The 21,473-nt window shown below is 42.5% G+C and overlaps 1 protein-coding gene across 8 annotated transcripts in view; it reads left to right on the forward strand.

Moving 5' to 3' along the window:
* DMXL2 (Dmx like 2) overlaps positions 1 to 21,473 on the forward strand; it is a 250,445-nt gene that overhangs the window by 93,713 nt on the left and 135,259 nt on the right. For all 8 annotated transcript variants that reach the window (XM_033919789.1, XM_033919792.1, XM_033919791.1 and 5 more), the window contains exons 12-16: positions 1,549 to 2,254; positions 5,818 to 5,939; positions 10,265 to 10,354; positions 13,879 to 13,996; positions 21,103 to 21,222. In XM_033919789.1, coding sequence (XP_033775680.1) covers positions 1,549 to 2,254; positions 5,818 to 5,939; positions 10,265 to 10,354; positions 13,879 to 13,996; positions 21,103 to 21,222 — 1,156 coding nt within the window. The remainder of the gene's footprint in view (positions 1 to 1,548; positions 2,255 to 5,817; positions 5,940 to 10,264; positions 10,355 to 13,878; positions 13,997 to 21,102; positions 21,223 to 21,473) is intronic.

The raw sequence follows: 21,473 nt of genomic DNA on the forward strand, positions 1-21,473 counted from the left end.
ATTTTACTACTATTACTACTATTAATTATTTCTATAGCGCTACCAGACATAGCGCTCCACAGAGTCACAAAGAATAAAACAGTCCCTGCTCAAAAGTGCTTACAATCTAAACAGACAAGACAGACAAACAGGATGTCATGGATACAGTTAAGGGGAACTGTTAATCTTCTGGCTAGGTTGGAAGACAGTGGAGTACAGGACAATTAAGCCATTGTGACATCACTGATGAGGTTGGTTCTTATTGGTGGAATTAGGTATTATGACATTACAATCTCAGCTCTGCTTCCCAAAGACTGAAACTTTTCACACTACTAACTACTACTACTATGAATTATTTCTATAACGCTACCATACGTACACAGCACTGTACAGAGTCACAAAGAAGACAGTCCCTGCTCAAAGAGCTTACAATCTAAACTGACAAAAAGGATGTCATGGATACAGTTAAGGGGAACAGTTAATCTGCTGGCTGGGTTGGTGGCCAGTGAGGAGTAGGGTTTATGGATTGAAGGCTATATCAAAAAGGTAGGTTTTCAGTCTGCTTTTAAATAAGGGAAGGGCTTGGTGTACAAACTCTGGTTTATTCCAGGCATAGGGGGCAGCTAGATGAAAGGAACAAAGTTTGGAATTAGCAATGGAGGAGAACGGTACAGCTAAGAGTGGGTTATCTGAGGAACAGAGTTCTCTGGGAGGTGTTTAAGGAGAGAGGGGAGATATTGAGGGGCAGCAGAATGAACACACTTGTAGGTCAGCAATAAGATCTTGAATTGCATGCGATGGCAGATAGGGAGCCAGTGAAGTGATTTAAGGAGAGGGGTGACATGAGTGTAGTGAGGTTGGTAGAAGATGAACCATGCAGCATTCCTACATTATTTTGAAAAATGTCCCATAATGTGCATGAGAAGCTATCTACATGTTATTGGCTTTCAGTTCTCCTTAAAACCTTGACAGGAGTTCTTTGGTATGTGAGCAGTTCCAGTAGTAGCCCCAGGAGATTCGCAGAGACCAGATGGCAGTGTGCAGTGCATGACTCGGCCCAAAATCCCATAGACTATAACTTTGATTGGGCTTTGCCTGCAATTTGTAATGACACAGTGTACCCACTGCTATGCACTTTAGCAGATTTTTGCTGCTACTGCTTTACTACTACTAGTAGTAGTAGTAGAGTGTGGTGTAGTGGTTAGAGCTACAGACTCAGCACCCTGAGTTTCTGGGTTCAGACCCTGCACTACTCCCTCTGACCTTGAGCAAGTCACTTAATCCTCCACTTCCCCAGGTAGATTAGATAGATTGTGAGCCCACCAGGACAGATAGGGAAAATGCCTGAGTACCTGTAAGTAAATCACTTTGAATGTGGTTGTGTAACTATAAAAAGGCAGTATCCAAGACCCTATTCTTTATTCCCCCCCCCCCTTACTTTGTTAAAAGATCTGCTACTGTCTGATTTTCAAATGTGATTATTAGTCTTAAATGTTTTTTAATTCACAAGTTTAGTAGTTACTAACCTTTAAAATTTTTGTTTTCCTTCTTGTTTCATTTTTATGAAAGGTCTCCTTTTCCTCTCGAATTCCAGTTGCTTTTCCCTCTGGCGACGCAAGTTCCCTCAGTAAACACATCCTGATGTACGCTTGTACTACCTCTGTGAAAGACCCCAATGTTACTGTGCTGGAGCAGGAGAAGCCATCCTTGCACCTTTCAGCCAGTGTCCCAAGCATACAAGTGCAGATCCCCGATAGGGACCTTCCAAAGGCAAACCTTATGACTTCTACGGTAATGATGGTGTCTAAACATATCGATGGATCTCTGAATCAGTGGGCAGTTACTTTTGCAGACAAGTCTGCTTTCACCACGGTGCTCACTGTGTCTCACAAATTTAGGTACTGTGGGCACAGATTCCATCTCAATGATTTGGCTTGTCATTCTGTTTTGCCATTACTGTTAACATCTTCTCATCACAATGCCCTGTTGACCCCAGAATTGGATTTTCCCTGGGATTCCGACAAATATGATAGATTGACAGACTCTGTCAATCATGTGAAAGGCCTAACCAGGCAACATCTGAAAAATGCAGCGACTCGGACATTTTATGATCCAAATGCCATCTACAGTGAGCTTATTCTCTGGCGTGTAGACCCAATTGGACCCTTGTCATACACAGGAGGAGTGTCTGAATTAGCTCGAATTAACTCACTTCATACCTCAGCCTTTTCTAATGTGGCCTGGCTTCCCACTCTCATTCCCAGCTACTGTCTAGGTGAGTGGTTTGTTTTTTCACATGTAACATTAAGTTTCAAGTTTTATTTGATTTGATCGCTTATCTTGGTTTAAATTTTAAAAACTTAAGAAACTTAAAAATCATACAAATTGGTGGAAAAGGGGGTAGAACTACAATCTGTTTTTAGAGGAAAGAAAGGTAAAATATATGGAGAGTACAAGAAGTTTTGCTCAATGTTTGCTGTAGGAAAAGGTTTTTTTTTTCCAGTTTCAAGTGTGATCCAGCCTGACCTGGAAGTGTGCAGGTGGTCCATGTTATTAGGAAAAGGACTCGGTACAGCTACCATTAAGGAACAGTCCTTTCTGACCCATGAATATCTCAAAACCAGAGATGCGAAGGGACAGCATTGTTTCATTGGGAGATTTTGACCCTACCTTGGTTCATTATTTGCTGTATTCTGCCCATGTCCTGCCCCTACTCCACCTTATCTACAAGACTTCTCTGCGTACCTTACAGCCTTGAGCAACTTCAAGTCTCTCAGCTGACACATTCTGCCTATTAATTGTGTTGCAATCTAAGAAAAGGTACCAAGTCTTAATACACGCTTGAGAAATGAGGCAACAATGTCAGTTGGGTTCTATTTATAGCAAAAAAATTGAAACTGTATAGTTCTGGCAAATGGTAGAAAGATCTGGTTTGCTGCATTTGAATCATCATCTTCTTGATTACTAGAGCCAGCTGAATAACTCAGTTTCTAAGATTTATTCCTTTTTTATTTATTTATTTAAATATAACCATTATAATACATACAGTATTCTAAAGCAATATGAGTCTACATCAAGGAAGAGAAAGAGGTCATTCTTAAACATACATAACCAACAAATAAAAGAAAAAAAAAGCCTGTATATCTCTATTTTAAGCTTTAGTTTGAACACCTGTTTCCCTATCTATCAGGAATCTTTCCAACTGATCAGGTTCAAAAAAGGCATATGACATATTTGAATAAGTAGAAATTATGAAAGGTTGGTCAATATTGAGACCTCCTTGTAATTTTCCCAACTGTTCTTATTTATATATATAGTATCTTTTAACAGACCCTCAGAAATGCCACCAGCCACTCAAATGCATATCATAGTGGTTGGATTTATACATTAATTCCTCACCAGGTCAATCCAACTATTTTTTAAATTTTTTATATTGATGATTTTCAAAAAGTGCATCAGTGCATAGATAAAAACTTTTTATAAATATAAAGCTAATACTTAGCTTAGCTTAGGTGGTCCATTCTAAGGGATCCTGTCACCGACATGTTTCAACCTGCTCAGGTTTCATCAGGGTTGTAATCCCTCAGTTAGAGTTGGTTTCCCACAACGCAACCATTCCCAAGTTTTCAAAATCCAACCACTATGATATGCATTTGAGTGGCTGGTGGCATTTCTGAGGGTCTGTTAAAAGATACTATATATATAAATAAGAACAGTTGGGAAAATTACAAGGAGGTCTCAACATTGACCAACCTTTCATAATTTCTGTTGATACGTATTTCCCATCTAAATAGACTTTCTTGATTAAATAATTTACATATTTGAATAAGTAATCATACATTTAGCAGGAAATTTTAAGAAAAAAGTTGCTCCCAATGATAATACACGACTTAGTCCCTTTTCTTGGATCATGACACACACCCTCCAACATCTTTCTGTCCCATCTCTTTCCTCCTGCCCCCCCTTTCCTTCTTTCCACCCTTCTTGCTGTCATCTCCTTCCTGACTTTTGTTCTACTATGCATATCATATCTATTTCTTTTTATTTCTTTTTGTTTAGTTTTCATTTAAAATTTTCTTAGAATTCTATTGTTTAACCGTTTTTTTTTTGTTTGGTTTTTTTCCATTCCATTCTATTCATATGCCATCCTCTACCTTTTCTTTTCTCCTCACTTCAAATGCTTATTTTCTTCCTATATTTCTATATTTGATTAATTCTTAAAATTATTTTCTATTTAAATTAGTTTATTTCTAATACTTTATTACTTTGATATGTACGCTTTGTTTTTAACAGTATGATATTGAGAGTTTTTATGTATTCTTGTTAGAAACTCTACATCTCATTTCCGCTATCTTTATTTTCCTATCTACTACTTGCTAATTTATTTGTCCTTGGTACTTTAGTTAGATTGTGAGCCTTCGGGACAGTAAGGGAATTTCAAAGTACCCATTCTTTATTTATTTATCTTATTTTATTGTATCCTTTATTGTATATTTAATGTATATTTCTCTGTAAACCGCTTAGAACTTAACGGATTTAGCGGTATATAAGAAATAAATAACATAACATAACATAACATCTCCTTCACACCCATTATCCAATGTGTCTTCAGAGAGGCAGGAGGATTCGGCAGGTGGCAGTCAGGTAATTAACTTAAGCATAAAAGAAACTGTGGAATTGAGGATCCCGATGAAATCTGTATTTGAAAAAGGTGCAGATGAATTTAAAAAAAAAAATAGAACACAATATGAAAATATAAAACACAGTAAAAAAAAATTGATCAGGATCATCAATTCCACAGTTTCTTTTGTGCTTGCGCTGCTGTTTTCCTTGTGGAATCTCTTTAGTGGAACCCTTTTTTTGTTTTCTGTTCAGATAATTAACTTATAAACCCCCTCTTTTTCTAAGGCGCGCTAGCAGATTTAGTGCGTGCTAAATGCTAATGCATCCATAGAATATAATGGACACGCTAGCATTTAGAAAACAAGAGCAGCATCACTTAGTAGCATCCAACTATTAAGTGCTGGTGGTCAGACTTAAGAGCCCTGATTTCTCAAACCTATAAACTTAAGTTTCATAATTAAGTAGTGTGGCTACACAAGTATTCATTTTTCTGTTTAATTTTGAGGCAAAAAAAACAAACAAATAATGGAGGATTAATTGCCCCTCATTCTCATTTTTAAACTGTGACTGAAGGGATTATTTATGTGAAAACTTTGTGTGGCTTCAGGGCTTGGAGCTGGTGAAAAATCAATAGGAAATATTTTAAAAATTAAATTTGCCTGTATTCTCATTGTAAAATGAGAAATTTTCACCGCACACCATCTTAATCAGTGTCTTGGCCTCACTATCTGAAATCATCCTTTACACTTGAATTCAATCCATCATGTAAATGTCATATCTGCAGGTCCATTCAAGTCAATGGGAAAAATGTAAAAAGCTGTGGGACCGATTTGAACGAAACTTGATATGCAGATCCCTCACTACCTGGGGTGATATGTTCTGGGGGTCTCGCTGCCCACCTGCACACGTGGGCGGAGCTACAAACAGAAAATCAGATTTCACCCATTCATGTCAATGGAAAAAATGTAAACAGCTGCCATTCTCACAGTAAATCTAAAACGGCTTGACCGATTTGAACGAAACTTGGTATGCAGATCCCTCACTAACTGGGGTGATATGTTCTGGGGGTCTCTTCACCCAAGAATTTATATGTTCTTGCTCCAGGAGGTGAAACTAAAATTGTTGTTTATAATCACGTTTTGCGTTAGTAAAATGACCTTCATAGTTTAATAGGCAGATATCTGAATTGTTTCCAATTATGTTTTTTTGGGTCAGGTACATACTGCAATTCTGCTAGTGCTTGTTTTGTTGCTTCCGATGGCAAGAACCTGAGATTATATCAAGCGGTGGTGGATGCAAGGAAACTTCTCGATGAGTTATCGGATCCTGAATCATCAGTAAGTTTATAGTCAACTGAGCCAAGTGATTTAAAATGGGGGAAGGCAATTTTCCAAGTAAATTATCTGGATAAAAAGCATTTTACCCAGGTTAATTGAATGGCTGAAATTACTTTCCCTCAATATGGTTAAAAGCGTGCACTTGGTTCACAGCTTATGTGCTTTTGGTAAGCTGAAAGAAGGCATTCTCAGGGATGTATTCAGATTCAGTAGACCACCTCTAGGTTTAAAGTTCAATATTCAGCAACCAGGTTTTTTAGGGTTTTTTTTCTTTTATAACATTGGATGTAGCAGTTAAAAAATAATTATCCAGATGGTCTGTGTCACTATCCAGATAATGTGGTGTGTGTCAGAAATTACCTTGATAAGTGGCAACATTTCAATCCATTATCCAGATAACTTAGGGCAGTGTTTTAGGTTGTGTACGGATCTGGTTTAATTTGCAAGGCTATTTTTGATGATCTCAGAGGCAGACTTTGACACCCAGTGCAAAGTTGGACTTGGTAGGTGGTGATGAAACCCAGATAAGTACTATGGATGGTCTTTGATAACTTATGCTTTGGGAGTTATTATTTATTTAATTTGCTTACTATCCCATTCTCCCTAAAGAGCTCTAAACGGGTTACAGGTTAACATACCATTTTTAAGGACATTATGCATATGTGGGCATCAGTTACAATTACACAATAGACCCCATATAATCCTGATATTGGGGGTCCAAGATATTTGATGGCATTATAAGTAAATCCACGTTATATGAGGGGGGGTCCAAAGAACAATAAATAGCAAAAAGGAAAAAAGGGGCCCACTCTTTTACCACGTTCGAAGTAGAGTGATCAACAAAAAGCAGTATAGCCAATTTATACTTGGCTTCTACACTTTTTGGCTGTGCTGCTTTTCATTGACTACCATTTTGCAGACCGCTTGCCCTGTTGTTTTCTAGGCATATCCCCATATTATATCGAGCCGTGTTATATAGGGTATATGTAAATTGATTGTAAAAGGAACCTTCTTGAATATGCTTCAATCTTATTCAACTAAGGAGATATGTTTGTTTGTTTTTTATTAATTCTTTATTCATTTTCAAAAATACATTAAGTGTTAAATATATTCATTCATATTAACAATAAATACATTACATTACATTACATTAGTGATTTCTATTCCGCTTGTGCCTTGCGGTTCTAAGCGGATTACAAGTTAGAAGACTGGACATTTCCAGTAGCATTGCAGTACATATAATCAAGAATGCGTTAAGTTACAATTGTTGTTCTGGACTTTTCCAGGATAAATTGGTAGTAGATAGTAGATAGTGATAGGTTGTTTAGACGAATAGAGATAATATTGTCCGGATTCTGTTGTTTAGACGAGTAGAGATAATACTGTCCGGATTCGGGTGTTGCTGGTGGTGGTGTTTGGGTAGTCATGAGAGCATTTTCTAATACTTTTGTGAGGTTATGATGATGGGAAAAGTATTAGAAAATGCTCTCATGACTACCCAAACACCACCACCAGCAACACCCGAATCCGGACAGTATTATCTCTACTCGTCTAAACAACAGAATCCGGACAATATTATCTCTATTCGTCTAAACAACATCACTTACAAACAATCATTGATATATTTCATAAATTCTTATCCCTTCCCCTTTCCCACCCCTCCCTCCCATATATTCAATTATCATATAAAACATATAATAATAAACTTCCCCCCCTCCCTATACCTTAAGTTGATAAATATAAGGGAAACAAATTCAAATTAATCTTTACAATACTTTGTCAATGGTTTCCACACATCCTGAAACTTCTTAAAATATCCCCGTTGTAATGCAATAAACCTTTCCATTTTATAGATATGGCATAAAGAATTCCACCAGAAGTTGTAATTTAATCTCCTCCAATCCTTCCAATTATATGTAATTTGCTGAATGGCAACACCAATTATTATTGTTATTCGCAGAAATCTGACTTTTTGCTCTCATTTCCATACCAAATATCACAGGAGATATGTTTTTAACTGCAATTGAAGATGGTTGAAAAGAGTACTTATCATGTGAAAGAATAGTGTCCTTCCCTTTTCTTCATTTGTGAACTCATTCATGTCTGTTCAGGGACAGGGTTTCAAAAGACAGGTCTTGTTAGGATGATAGGGGGTGTATGAGGTGTACTTGTTGTGTCGGTTTCTTGTGTACTTGTGTGTTGGTTTCTTGTATGTCTGTGTGTGCATGTTTTGTCTTTGTGGGCATCTGTGTCTGTATGTCTATGCCAGTGTCTCATAAACTTTGCAAAGCTGCTGCACACTAAACATGGTGGCTGTGGTTTGAGGACATCTGCAAATGCATGAACGTCAATGTGATGACATTATAGAAACATAAGCTCTGCAGCGTGGACAGACATATAGCCAGGATTTATGTAGGAGTGCATTTAGAAAGAAAGACTAAGGAGGAGGCAGAGTTTAAGCTTGATCTTGACCATCATTTAAGATTACCGTATTTTCACGCAAATAACGCGCACCCGTATAAAACGCGCACACGGGTATAGCGCGCAGAAATCACGATGATATGCACAAAAACTTTGGTATACCACGCTCACGGGTATACCGCGCATGCTGCCCGACGCTCCTTTCGCCCGCCCTGACTTTCCGACTCTCCGTTCACCCCCCCTGACTTCCGTGCACTGTCCCCCCTTGAAGGTCTGTCCCCATCCTGAAAGCCTGATGCCCCCCCCCCGACGTCCGATACATCCCTCCCCCCGAAGGACCGCCGACTCCCCAACAATATCGGGCCAGGAGGGAGCCCAAATCCTCCTGGCCACGGCGACCCCCTAACCCCACCCCGCACTACATTACGGGCAGGAGGGATCCCAGGCCCTCCTGCCCTCGACGCAAACCCCCCTCCCCCCAACGACTGCCCCCCCCCAAGAACCTCCGACCGCCCCCCCAGCCGACCCGCGACCCCCCCTGGCGACCCCCACGACCCCCCCCACCCCCCTTCCCCGTACCTTTGGTAGTTGGGCCAGAAGGGAGCCCAAACCCTCCTGGCCACGGCGACCCCCTAACCCCACCCCGCACTACATTACGGGCAGGAGGGATCCCAGGCCCTCCTGCCCTCGACGCAAACCCCCCTCCCCCCCAACGACCGCCCCCCCCAAGAACCTCCGACCGCTCCCCCAGCCGACCCGCGACCCCCCTGGCGACCCCCACGACCCCCCCACCCCCCTTCCCCGTACCTTTGGTAGTTGGCCGGACAGACGGGAGCCAAACCCGCCTGTCCGGCAGGCAGCCAACGAAGGAATGAGGCCGGATTGGCCCATCCATCCTAAAGCTCCGCCTACTGGTGGGGCCTAAGGCGCGTGGGCCAATCAGAATAGGCCCTGGAGCCTTAGGTCCCACCTGGGGGCGCAGCCTGAGGCACATGGTCGGGTTGGGCCCATGTGCCTCCTGCCCGTAATGTAGTGCGGGGTGGGGTTAGGGGGTCGCCGTGGCCAGGAGGGTTTGGGCTCCCTTCTGGCCCGATATTGTTGGGAAGTCGGCGGTCCTTCGGGGTGGGGGTGCGAGTGGTCCTGCCGGGGGGGGGGGAGGTATCGGACGTCGGGGAGTCGGCCGGGCAAGAGGGCTTGGGCTCCCTCTTGCTCCGATCGTGGATGCGGGTGCGGGTGGGAGCGCGTGCGAGCGGTCGTTCGGGGTGGGGGTGCGAGTGGTCCTGCCGGGGGGGGGGATGTATCGGACGTCGGGGAGTCGGCCGGGCAAGAGGGCTTGGACTCCCTCTTGCTCCGATCGTGGATGCGGGTGCGGGTGGGAGCGCGTGCGAGCGGTCGTTCGGGGTGGGGGTGCAAGCGGTCCTGCTGGGGGGGGTGAATCGGGCGTCGGGCGGGGTGGGAACTATGTTTTAAAACTTTTGTATACCGCGCTCACGCATATAACGCGCGAGGGGTATGCGCGGTAGGTAAAAACGCGTATAACGCGCGCGTTATATGCGTGAAAATACGGTAACTCTTGGTGTTTATTTTTTTTTTTCCTTTCACGCCGATTCATTTTATGCTAGAAATAAACACCCAAATGCACAGAAGGTTGTACTACAATTCCCTTTTGAGAGCCAAGTGAAGTAAACATGAGTGTTCATCCCTCCTGGGTTTTGCTGGAACTCACATTTTGTGCAAGACCAGAATGATGTGCAAAAGCATTTCTGGCAACGTTTGATTATTAGCCATTCATTTTAACTTTTTGAAAAAGCTTAATTCTGTTTGGGAGGGTAATAAGCAGCTTTATTGCTAGTACAGGAATGCATGATGTAATTTATTGGTTATTCATTTTGTTTTTGTCTTAGAGACTTATTGGTGAAGTGTTTAACATTGTGAGTCAGCAGTCAACGGCTCGGCCAGGGTGTATCATTGAACTTGATGTAATAACCAGTCAAGTAAGTAAACAACTGGTTGACCAGCAGGTTAGAAATTCCAAGGTCCAAATTATTTTAGCCACAGATGAAATGTATGTTCTGTTCTACTGTGCTATGTAAGTTGCTCTGGATAGTATGTTTGTTTGCAGTTTTTTTGTTTTAGTTTTAAAACCGAGGTGTGTGTGTTCAGTGTAGAATTTGAAGTGTATGGCTAGCGCCTTGGAAAGCATAAGAGGACAGATTTTCTTTTAATTTAATATTTAGAAAGGCATCAAACAATACAGTGCATATATACATCAAAAACTGAAATTTGCTTTCTAAACTACCTCATTCCTCTAAAGCTATACTCTACTCCTACTCCCCACATCTTGCTTCCTGTAATTTACTTTATAATGTGTGAAGGGGCAATTTTCAAAGACATTTACCTAGATAAAATAGCCTGACTGAAAATTCCACCCCTCAAAGGTGGCTGTAGGTTGGATGTATAGGGCAGATTTTAGCTAAGGCTAGGTCTATGATAGGAGACTTATAAGCCAAATCAGGAATAGGATATTCAGAAGGAGCTGGATACCTTAGCTGAGTACAAAATTTAGACTCCTATATTCTTTTTTTTTTTAATGTCTAAAAATCAGGTTGAATACAGGATAGAGAATGACATGGGGACAAATTTTCCCCCATCCCTGCAGGAGCTCAATTGTCCCGCCCCCGTGAGTTTGGTCGCTGCCTTTGTCCCTACCCCATTCCTGTAAGCTCTGCTTTAACCACACAAGCCTCGAACACTTTGGATTTTAAAGTGTTTGAGGCTTGTGCAGATGAGGACGGAGCTTAGTCATTGGTGGAATGAGGCATTATGACATCACAATCTGAGTTCTAGAATGTTGCTACTTGTGATTTTAAAGTGTTTGAGGCTTGTGCAGATGAAGACAGAGCGAATGGGGCAGGGACAGGAAAAGAGCTCAAGGGGATGGGATGGGAAAATGAGTTCCTGCGGGGACAGGGAAAAATTGTCCCCGTGTCATTCTCTAATACAGGAGTCTAAATTAAGTTTAATTGGCTTTCCTAAGTATAGGAACCTAGATCCAGTTTCTATAAATAGCACCCTACTGGTAATTGCAGAGGCCTAGCAACACCTAACTAAAAACTGCGCACAACCTACATTGTTTCAATTAGCATAAATGTCATGGTAATTGACTGTACCATTGAAGTTAATTGATTTTTTTTAAAAACACAGAGCAGAACTCAGAGCGGTGCCTAGTGACGCTTAAGTCGAGGCACCCTCTTGACGCTTAACGATGCCTACCTGAAAAGTAGGCATGGTTAGAGGTGAAGAATAGGCATAGTTGACTTAGACATCCAAGTTAGAAACATAGAAATAGAAACATAGAAAAAAGATGGCAGAAAAGGGCTATAGCCCACCAAGTCTGCCCATTCCAAATACCCGCCCTCTGGTTTCACTCCCCTAGAGATCCCATGTGAATATCCCATCTTCTCTTAAAGTCCGACACGCTGTTGGCCTCAATCACCTGCAGTGGGAGTTTGTTCCAATGATCCACCACTCTTTCAGTGAAGAAGTATTTTCTGGAGTCGCTATGGAACTTCCCACCCCTGATTTTCAGCGGATGCCCCCTGGTGGTCAAGGGGGCATCCGCTGAAAAACAGGCCAGATGTACTAGCGCCAGATGTACTAGGCCAGATGTACTAGCGCCCATCTCTACGATGCCTAGTGATGCCTTATTTTGCTTAGGCGCTGCTAGTCTTACAATGTAGGAACGCTTGGGTGCCGTTTATAGAACCTGGCCCTTAATGTTCAGAATCAGCAGTGAATACCTAACTTCTCCTCTTCCCCTCCCCTTTCCAGATCCCCTTTTTAAGGAGTTGTAGAATCCGGAAAATGTTTTCAGAACCAAATCCCCTAAAATTAAAAGGGAAATTCTATAAGCAGGTGCCGTCTGGCACCTCTTTACACAAGTGTGTGTGCAAAATTTAGTAGTTGGGCACATTAGTGCCTTAAGTGCAATTCTATAAGGGTGTACGTGCAAATGTTATAGCATGCAAGGGGGGAGGGCGGAGCAAACATGGGAAGAGAATGAGCATTTTTCCACTTATGCGTGCAATGCACAGAATATTGTAAATTTTATACGCGCCCTTGTCCATTTAGGTGCCCACAGTTAATGCCAGCTGGATTAACTTTGAGTGCCTAAATATAAGGCATGGTAGTACCAGGTTATTCTATCATTTTATAATGAATCTGGACACCTGGATGCCTCTATAGAATAGGCTCTCGCCACACGTTATTAGAACACCTAAAAGGAGGCACCCGCTCACGGAATTTGCCCTCTAATAAGCTCTTGTGAAATACAGGGCTTTTGACATCTATATATCTGGCTTCCATGGCCTGGTGTCATGATTGTTGCCGCTTAGCTATGTGGGTGCCAACACTGAATATTTGTCAGCAGATGCATAACTTTTTTTAAATATTTTTGCCAAATAAATCCCCCCAATCCCCCTTCTCTCATCCTGCTGCCATGAACAGCTCACCCCATCCCTCCTTGCCCCCAACTCCCGCACCATCCCTGAGCTTTTTCTCTGTGGTTGTCAGTGACATGAACAAAGTCCCTTTGCTTTTGACCCTTCTGGCTGCTAAGTGAAAATGTTTGCCTTTTACTTAGCAGCTGCAAAGGACAGGTGTGAGAGGATTTTGCTTCTGCCCTCCAAGGACCCTCCACAGGCCTCCAGGGAGGAAAGGTAGGCCTGGGTGTGATGTGCCAGGAGATGGGTCTTGACCTGGGCAAACTGGGAAGAGGGCTTGGAAGGAGAGGAGCAATATCAGGGGCTGGGTACTTCAAAAACCAAAAAAGGTTATGTAGATCCCAGCTAATATTCAGCTGGGGCCCACATAAGTGTCTTATGCTGCCCTCATCTGAATATTGACAAGGACCCACATAAACTCTGGTGGCCAAGCCATATAAAAATAGCACCAGAAATTCAGTACCAGGGGCTAATCTAGCTGCCAATGGCATCACTGGCTGAATATCGGAGGGTGGGATAAATAATAGTGGAATGTGAGTTTTCTCCCATCAGTGAGAGCCAACAATTTGCATATTTTGCTCTTCCTCCTCCCAGCAGTTGTCTAATCTAAGTACAGCAGTTGCCTAGTTACCCACTGATTGATCATATTACTGCTTTTAACTTCAGTTCTCCCGTGCTGAAAGTTCATTGCAGCTTTCAATAATAATCCTTCTTTTATGTCTCCCAAAATTATTGCGGGGATTTTATTACAATGTCTGATATTTCTAACTTCAACAGCCCTACCTTTCATAATCACTGGGAGTGTTTAGATCTAATTTCTTACTAGTATTTCAGCTTAGTAGCTAAGTAAATTAATATCTCTGTGCAATATTCAAACATTTATTTATCCTTACCAAGTTCTGCTTAAAAAAAAAATTAAATAGAATCTTATGGGAAGTGAAACATCTAGAATATTCTGCAGGTATTTTGGGGGTAAAAAGAAATTGTAATTATAGCTTTTTAATAATTTTCCTTAGTGCGGCTCAAACACACAATTACTTCATGTGTTTCAAGAAGATTTCATTCTGGGTTATAAACCAAATAAAGAAGAATCAAAAGTGAAGGAAACGGAAATTTTCTTCCAGCCATCACAAGGTATGTCTGTTAATATTCTGGTCCTTGATCCTAATCCAACAGGTCTGGTTTCAGGAAATCCATAAAATAACATGCATAAAATGAGGTCATACACACATCTCATATTCTATATCTGGTTCTCAAATTTGGTCATGCTGCCAAGATGCTTTGCTTAACGAGCCATCAACTATCAATAATTGGATGCTAAAGATCAGTTATTGATATTTATTAGCAACAAGTAGGTTTTGCGCTATTCTATAACTCTGAGTGCTGAAATCCCGTAGATGGGCATAATCAAAAGTGTGCCTAAGTCCGAGGTTGGATGTTTTGTGCAAGACGTCCATAAATCCAGTAGGAAAAATGTCCATTTTCAAAGCTGTCAAACGTCTGTCTTTTATTTTTGAAAATGAGCAATGTTTAAGATTTGGTCCATAGGACGTCTACTTTTTTTACCATTTTCAAAAATAAAAATATCCATGTTTAAAACATACAAAAGCAAATTTTGTAGATATACCCACCAACAGCCTTGTCAGATCGTGGCAAATGAATTCCCATCAGCTGATCTGGTTTTGGGGATTCCTGGCGGTTGAGCTGATGGGGATTCTCCCTGCCAGGATCAGCAGAGCCATGGAGTCCAACACCCCTCCCCCTGACATCCGCAGACTTCCCCCTGACATCTCTGCCCCCAACATTCCTGGGCCCCCCTCCCATATCCCCGAACCCCCCCCCCCCAGTACCTTCGGATAAGAAAATGGCAGGAGGGAAGCACACTCCCTCCTGCCTACAGGGCTATGTGCTGCAAATGATGGGGCTTCTCCTTCCCAATGCATCTTGGGATGCAGTGGGAGGGGCTAAAGGCCTTAATTGGCTCAAAATGGGGGCCCGGAGATGTCAGGGGGACGTCACAAATGTCAGAAGAATATCAGGGGAAGGTCTGCAGATATCAGAGGGAGGGGGAATTCCCTGGTGATACTTGCAGGGGGAATTCCCATCAACTGAGCTTCCAGGAATCCCCAAAACTGGCTCAGCTGATGGGGATTCCTCTGCCGCGATCAGCTAATGGGAAGCCTATGGGGTTTTTTTTTCTGCTCTTTGGGTGGTGGGAGGGGGTCATGACTTATCCTCAGCTTTTGACACAATAGATCATCACCTATTACTGCATTGGCTAATGGAAATAGGCATATCTGAACAAGTCCTAGCATGGTTTTCTTCTTATTTTAAAGATTGGCCATCAACAGTCGTCTTTAATGGTTCAACTTCAGATACCATTCCGAACAATTTCTGCATTCCATAGGGTTCTATTCTCTCTCCGTTACTATTTAACATTTTCTTGGCTTCACTCATAACTCTTGACCAGAACATAGGATTTACTGTGTTCGTCTATGTGGACGATATACAATTAATTCATCTGATCAATTTGAACAACCCAATAGATATACCCATCATCAACCAAAAATTAACGAAAATCAGCAAATGGTTGAGCTCCAACATGCTGTCACTTAACACTAGTAAATCTAAATCCTTGATTTTTCCTTTCAAAGATAGGCTAACCTTGTTCTCTCTGATCGAACTAGAATCTACCCCAATTCAAACAGTGCAATCTATTAAATTATTGGGAGTAATTTTCAATGGAAAATGATCATACCATGAACAGATCAGATCAGTTGTTCAGAAATACTTCTACCATTTGAGGATGATTCGGTCACTTGCCAAACTTTTAGACCCTCCCCCACCCCCTTCTCTTATTCATTCTTTAGTAATCTCATGCATCGATTACTGTAACGCCTTGTATAAAGGAATAACCAAAAAAGAAGTCAGATGCCTGCAAATTATTCAGAATTCCATTAAAATCATAACCAGTAAAAGAAAATTTGACCATGCTACTCCCTTATTGATTGACACCCACTGGCTCCCAGTTCAACATCGCATTACGTACAAAATTACGTTACTGACCTACAAAGTTCGAGCCTCAGGTCAGCCTGATTTCATCAACAGACTCTTAATTCCACATGCTTCTCAACGTTGACTTAGATCTGTTAATCAAAATTTGCTCTCTGTTCCTTCTTTAAAACAAATTAACATCATGCGAATTAACATTTTTTCTGTGACCATTCCTTCTTTGTGGAACTCAGCTCCAAATTACTTAAGAGAAAACACATCACTCCCCACCTTTAAATCAAATTTGAAAACATTCCTGTTCAAAGATGCTTTTGATTTATGATTGTCCTTGTAAGGACGCTGCTATTACTTTCTACCAGCACTTTTGCCTTTCCCCTCATTTCTTCCCTCCCCTTCTTTACTTTTTAAAATTGTAGTTCTTCCCATTTTCCCCCTCTGTTCCAGTTTATTTCATGATTTTGTATTTATTTATAAGCATATGTTTGTTTATTTTTTAAAATATTTCTTTGTTTCCCCTTCTGTTTTTAATATGTAAAGCCACCTTGAAGCCTGATTTGGCAGGATATCAAATTTTTTATAAACTTGAAACTTGGAACTTGGAATAAAAGGAGGGGGGGGGGTCATGCCTTAAATCCTCCAGTTGTCTTCTTGTCAGTTTGGGCACCTTTGTAGAATTTGGCACAACTCAAACAGGTCTAACTGCTGGCGTCTTAAGTTTCCTCTAGGAAAGCTTTGAATATAGTGCAGTATGTCCAGGTTGAAGCCCACCTGATTCCTGCTCATAATACACCTCCCGACATGTGCTTTCTGAAGGCACAGCAGCTTTGAAGTGCTGCTGTACATCCAGAAAGTTGTTTTTAATTATCGGCATTTGTATGTCCCTGCTATTAGGACGTCCAAGTGCCGAGTTAGACAGGTTTTTGGACATTTTAAAGTTTTGATTTTGAGCCCCATAGTGTATAAAAGAAAAAACTCAAAGTTTCTAGCACTGGTCATCAGCAAGAGGCAAAACCACTCTACTTTTAAACAGAGTCAGCATTTCATAATAATCTCACTTGCCTTGGTTCAAATAGCCCTCTATGGCTTGTTGACCTGCATTTGCTTCTCTTAGGTCCATAGCTTATGGCAAATCTCCTGTTACCTGACCCTCTGCTTTGGCTTCTCCCTGGCCATGTGGACCGCTCTCTTTTCCTGTCCTAGGATACCTCCTCCTCTCTTAGCAGTGTAGCTAGCATTTAATAGGCAAGTGCCCCACCCCCAACCACCAGGTATGGCACTCTGTAGCTGACTGCTTCTGGATTAGAACTACAGTGGTACCTCGGTTTACGAGTGCACCAGTTTGCAAGTGTTTTGCAAGACGAGCAAAACATTTGCAAAATTGGTGCCTCGTAAACCGAGCTTGCCTCGCTGTACGAGCGCCCCCCCCCCCCCCCGCAATCCGGCATCCCCCTGCTCGCGTTGCCTCCCCCCTCCACCGCAATCCTACTTCCCCCCCCCCCCCCCCCCCGAGCAGTCAATGATACTTCCTTTACCCGACTTGGCACCAGTGCCTGTGCCCGAAGATCCTTCCTCTTCTGGCGCGGCCTGGGCTGGGTGGTGCATTGGAGATCCTCCTTCTTCTGGTCTGGGCTGGGCTGGACTGGCTTTGAGCATTTGCACATGCTCAAAGCCTTCTGGTCTCACTCTCTCCGAGATTGAGAGCGAGACCAGAAGGCTTTGAGCATGCGCAAATGCTCAAAGCCAGTCCAGCCCAGCCCAGACCAGAAGAAGGAGGATCTCCGACGCACCGCCCAGCCCAGGCCATGCCAGAAGAGGGAGGCTTTTCGGGCACCGGCACTGGTGCCAGTCGGGTAAAGGAAGTGTCATTGACGTGCTCGAGGGGGGGAAGTAGGATCGCGGTGGAGGGGGGGGGGCAATGCGAGTGGGGGGAGGATGCCGGTTCGCAGGGGGGGGGGAGCCGGATCACGGGGATGGGTTTGGAACAGCGTCGGATTCCTCAAGGGGGGGAGGAGAATGGAGCAGCGCTGGTAGCCTCGGGGGGGTGGGGGGGAGGTGGAACCAATCAAAGCAGTTTCCCTTACTTCCTATGGGAAAACTTGCTTTGATATACGAGCAATTTGGTTTACGAGCATGCTTCTGGAACGAATTATGCTCGTAAACCAAGGTTCCACTGTATTTACTTTCAGTTCAATGTGAATTGCACTTCAGACCCATCTGCTCTCTTGCTCCTTCTGTGTTTCTGGAGAAAACAACACCAGTTTCAGGATTTTCTGTTTTTCTCAAAGCTGGAATGTTTCTAACAGCCTCAACCGGCTCTGCTACCTTAGGGACACTTCTAGCAGGCATACCCTGCATAACACAAAATATTATCATTATACAATAAATAATCATACAACGTACTGGCATAACATAAACCTAAAACTTGTCTCCCTAAATTAAAAAAGTAGACCCTTTCCACAACTCTTGCAGACCATCAGGCTCTCGACAATTGCCTGTATGAAAATGCAAATTGTCTTATAGTTTGAGACTCTCTTCATTCATAGTTGTAAAAACCAAAACTAGCACCGTATGTATGTACTGTAGTTTGTAATCTGGAGTAAGGCCTAGATTCACTAAACCTTCTGATCCTGTCCCGACGATCACAAAACCACCTATGCAAATGAGGGGAAATAGAATGCAAAAGTAGAAAGCCATCGATTCACTAAGCAGAAGAAGAAACACTGATTGGGTTTGCCGATCCGAAATGAAGCGACTGCTGAGGACCAGTCGCTTTACTATCCTTGCCAACTCTCATGTCCTCTTCCGCCCTGAAATCTAATGTATCACGGTTACAACCCCATAAAAAACAACCATCAAAATAAAAAAATAAAACTGTAAAATATCTTTACATATGCGTAAAAATTCCTTTTTTTATATATTCTGCAAAAAGCACAGTGCGAGCCCACGGGTTTAAAGCATGTTCTGTTCCATAATCTAGCTGCACAAAAATTCAAATCATTCCTTTTAAAATGTCCACTCATAGGGCCAGCAAGTAAACTGCAGCCACCCCTCCCTCTTTCTTTTGAGTTCACTTGTGCGAAGAGCAAGTGCGTGCACAAATTGCATCTATAACCAACAAGGATACTCTGCGCATGCATTTTGATTGCTCTACATTGATCCATGGGTGTGCATCCGATCAGATCATTTACATGCAGAATCTGTTGTGAATCAGTCACTCAGCAAAACTCGGCCAAGAATCGCCCAACAACGATCCAGATCGGTGAGTTTAGTGAACTGGGGCCTAATTCACTGGATGGCAAATTCAGTTTATCTTGAGGATAATTTTTATAATAATAAATAGGTGCCTAATGATCTCATAAAATACTTGCATAAGTGGCAGAAATCACACCTGCATTCCCCTGAAGAGGGTGTAAATGTCCGTGTCTGTAAATTTTAAGTAGGTGTATAGGTTAGCTTATTTATCTGTGTGTCCATGCTCTTCCCAAGCTCTACCCAAACTGTTCCAAACCTTTTTGGATAGTAGTGGTAGGCAGTGGCATAGCTGGGGAGGTTGGCTTCCGGAGTGGGGGTACATAACATTGCCATTCTGTGTGCTCCCCACCCCCCACGCTCTTTCCTGCTGCTTGAGCACCACCCCCTGCCCCTCGCATATTTCTTGAAATGTTTGCCAGCATGAGCAGCATCTTCCCTTTGTCACTAGTGCTGGCCTCGGCTCCCTTCTGATGCCACTTCCTGGTCCCGCAAAGTGCAGGTGGAAGATACTGCTCGCACTGGCGAACATTTCAAGAGGTATGTCGGGGGAGCGGAGAGGTGTCGGTGCCCTCACAAAGACGGTGCCCAGGGTGGTCTGTCCTTTCCCCCATACCCCTCACTAAGCCACTGGTGTTAGGAACAAGGTTAGGAGGTTGAGGAGAATGCTAGTACTGGTTTTTAAGTATGGAAATGTATATCCAAGCAGTTCAGAACCAGAAGGGAAAACAACTGGGAAGACTTGGATGGCCCAAGTGGTCTTCATTCGATCTTGAAGGGATGCCATTCTAAAATAGGGCGAGATCAGCACACTGATTTCCTGAGGCCCTGTGAAAGAATGCAGACTCCTTTCCTCTCTCCCCCTTAGCTGGCACAAATTAACCCTTATCTTAATTTGATTAGTCATTTGTGCAGAGAATCAGAATCTAAGTGTTAATCAGGATATGCCTACGTGCAGAGTTGAGGGTGACACGATGTAAAAGCATGTACCTTTGTCTCAACCAATCATTAGAGATGTACCTAGGGGAATTACTATGATGTCATTAGTCTGGAAGCATAATAAAAGGGTCTAGGAGCTAGCCACTGGCAACGCCCCATTCCCGACTCGTATCCTGTGTGTGTGTTTGCTGTGTTCGCATCCCTACACGATCTGACTTATTTTGCTCTGTGCTTAAGGTAAAATGTTGCAGGAAAGAGCTGTCTGGATGTTCAGTCTTTTATGCTGTTACCTCATACCTTAAGGAAAATGCAGTCTTTGGAACTACAGACCAATTCATCATCAATTTGAGACGGTGCTTTGTCAGGTGTCTGCATTCATCAGCAGATTCTAACTTGTAATGACGTTCATTCGGTCTAGTTGGGTGCTTAAAAATTTAAAGTGTGTACTAATCAAGTGCATGTGCATATACCTATGAACTAACACAGTGACTTGCAAACGCTCCAGAGCCACAGCACACCAAACTCAGGACTGCAACTGGAGGGCATCCAGAAATGCACGGATGTTGATGCGATGATGTCACATGCATACACGGTGACCCTCCAGACGGGGTCCTGCCACCAGTGGGGGTGGGGGGGGAGGCTGCTGGGTAGAGGAGAGGCACGGAGAGGAGAGATGCTGGCGAGGAGGAGAGGAATCTCGCTGCGGCACACAGTTTGTGATACACTGTAATTAACATATATGTTTATGTTTATTTGCATATTTAAAAAAGTTCTACAGAACGAAAAGATGGGAAAAAATGCAAAAATGCACTAAAAATTGGAGGAAACCTATTTTAGATAAGCATGAACCGAACAGATTTTTGACCACCCATACTCCTAACTCACCTCGTTAAAGCTAATTGTGTTCATTGCACTCTCATAGACAGTGTTAATGGTATAGTGTGAAAGATCTGATTGTGTGGTGTTTATGCAAAATTCAGCACTACTCTTTCTCTCTCTCTGCAAACACTAATGATAGGTTTCTTGGCTTTGCCTGATAGGTTATCGCCCACCACCTTTTTCAGAAAAGTTTTTTTTGGTGGTAATCGAAAAAGACCTGAAAAACCGTTCCTTTATGCACATGTGGCACCTTCATCTTAAATCCGTGCAAGCTTGCGTAGGTAAGTGTTTGTACTTTAGAGAAAGCCGAAAAGAGAGCTGCTCAGTTAGCAGGATACTGTTTAGAACTCCATGACAGTTCTGCCAATGGAAAATAGCAACCAGTTTCACAATAACAAGGTTACTGTAGAGCAGGGCTGCCCAAGATCTACTGGCAGGCCAGGTTTTCTGAATATCCACAATGAACATGCATGAGAGAGATTTGCATACCAAGAAGGCAATGCAGGAAAATCTCTCTCATTGTGGATATCCA

The sequence above is a fragment of the Geotrypetes seraphini genome, chromosome 14, assembly GCF_902459505.1.
Source record: "Geotrypetes seraphini chromosome 14, aGeoSer1.1, whole genome shotgun sequence".
Classification (NCBI taxonomy): Eukaryota; Metazoa; Chordata; class Amphibia; order Gymnophiona; family Dermophiidae; genus Geotrypetes; species Geotrypetes seraphini.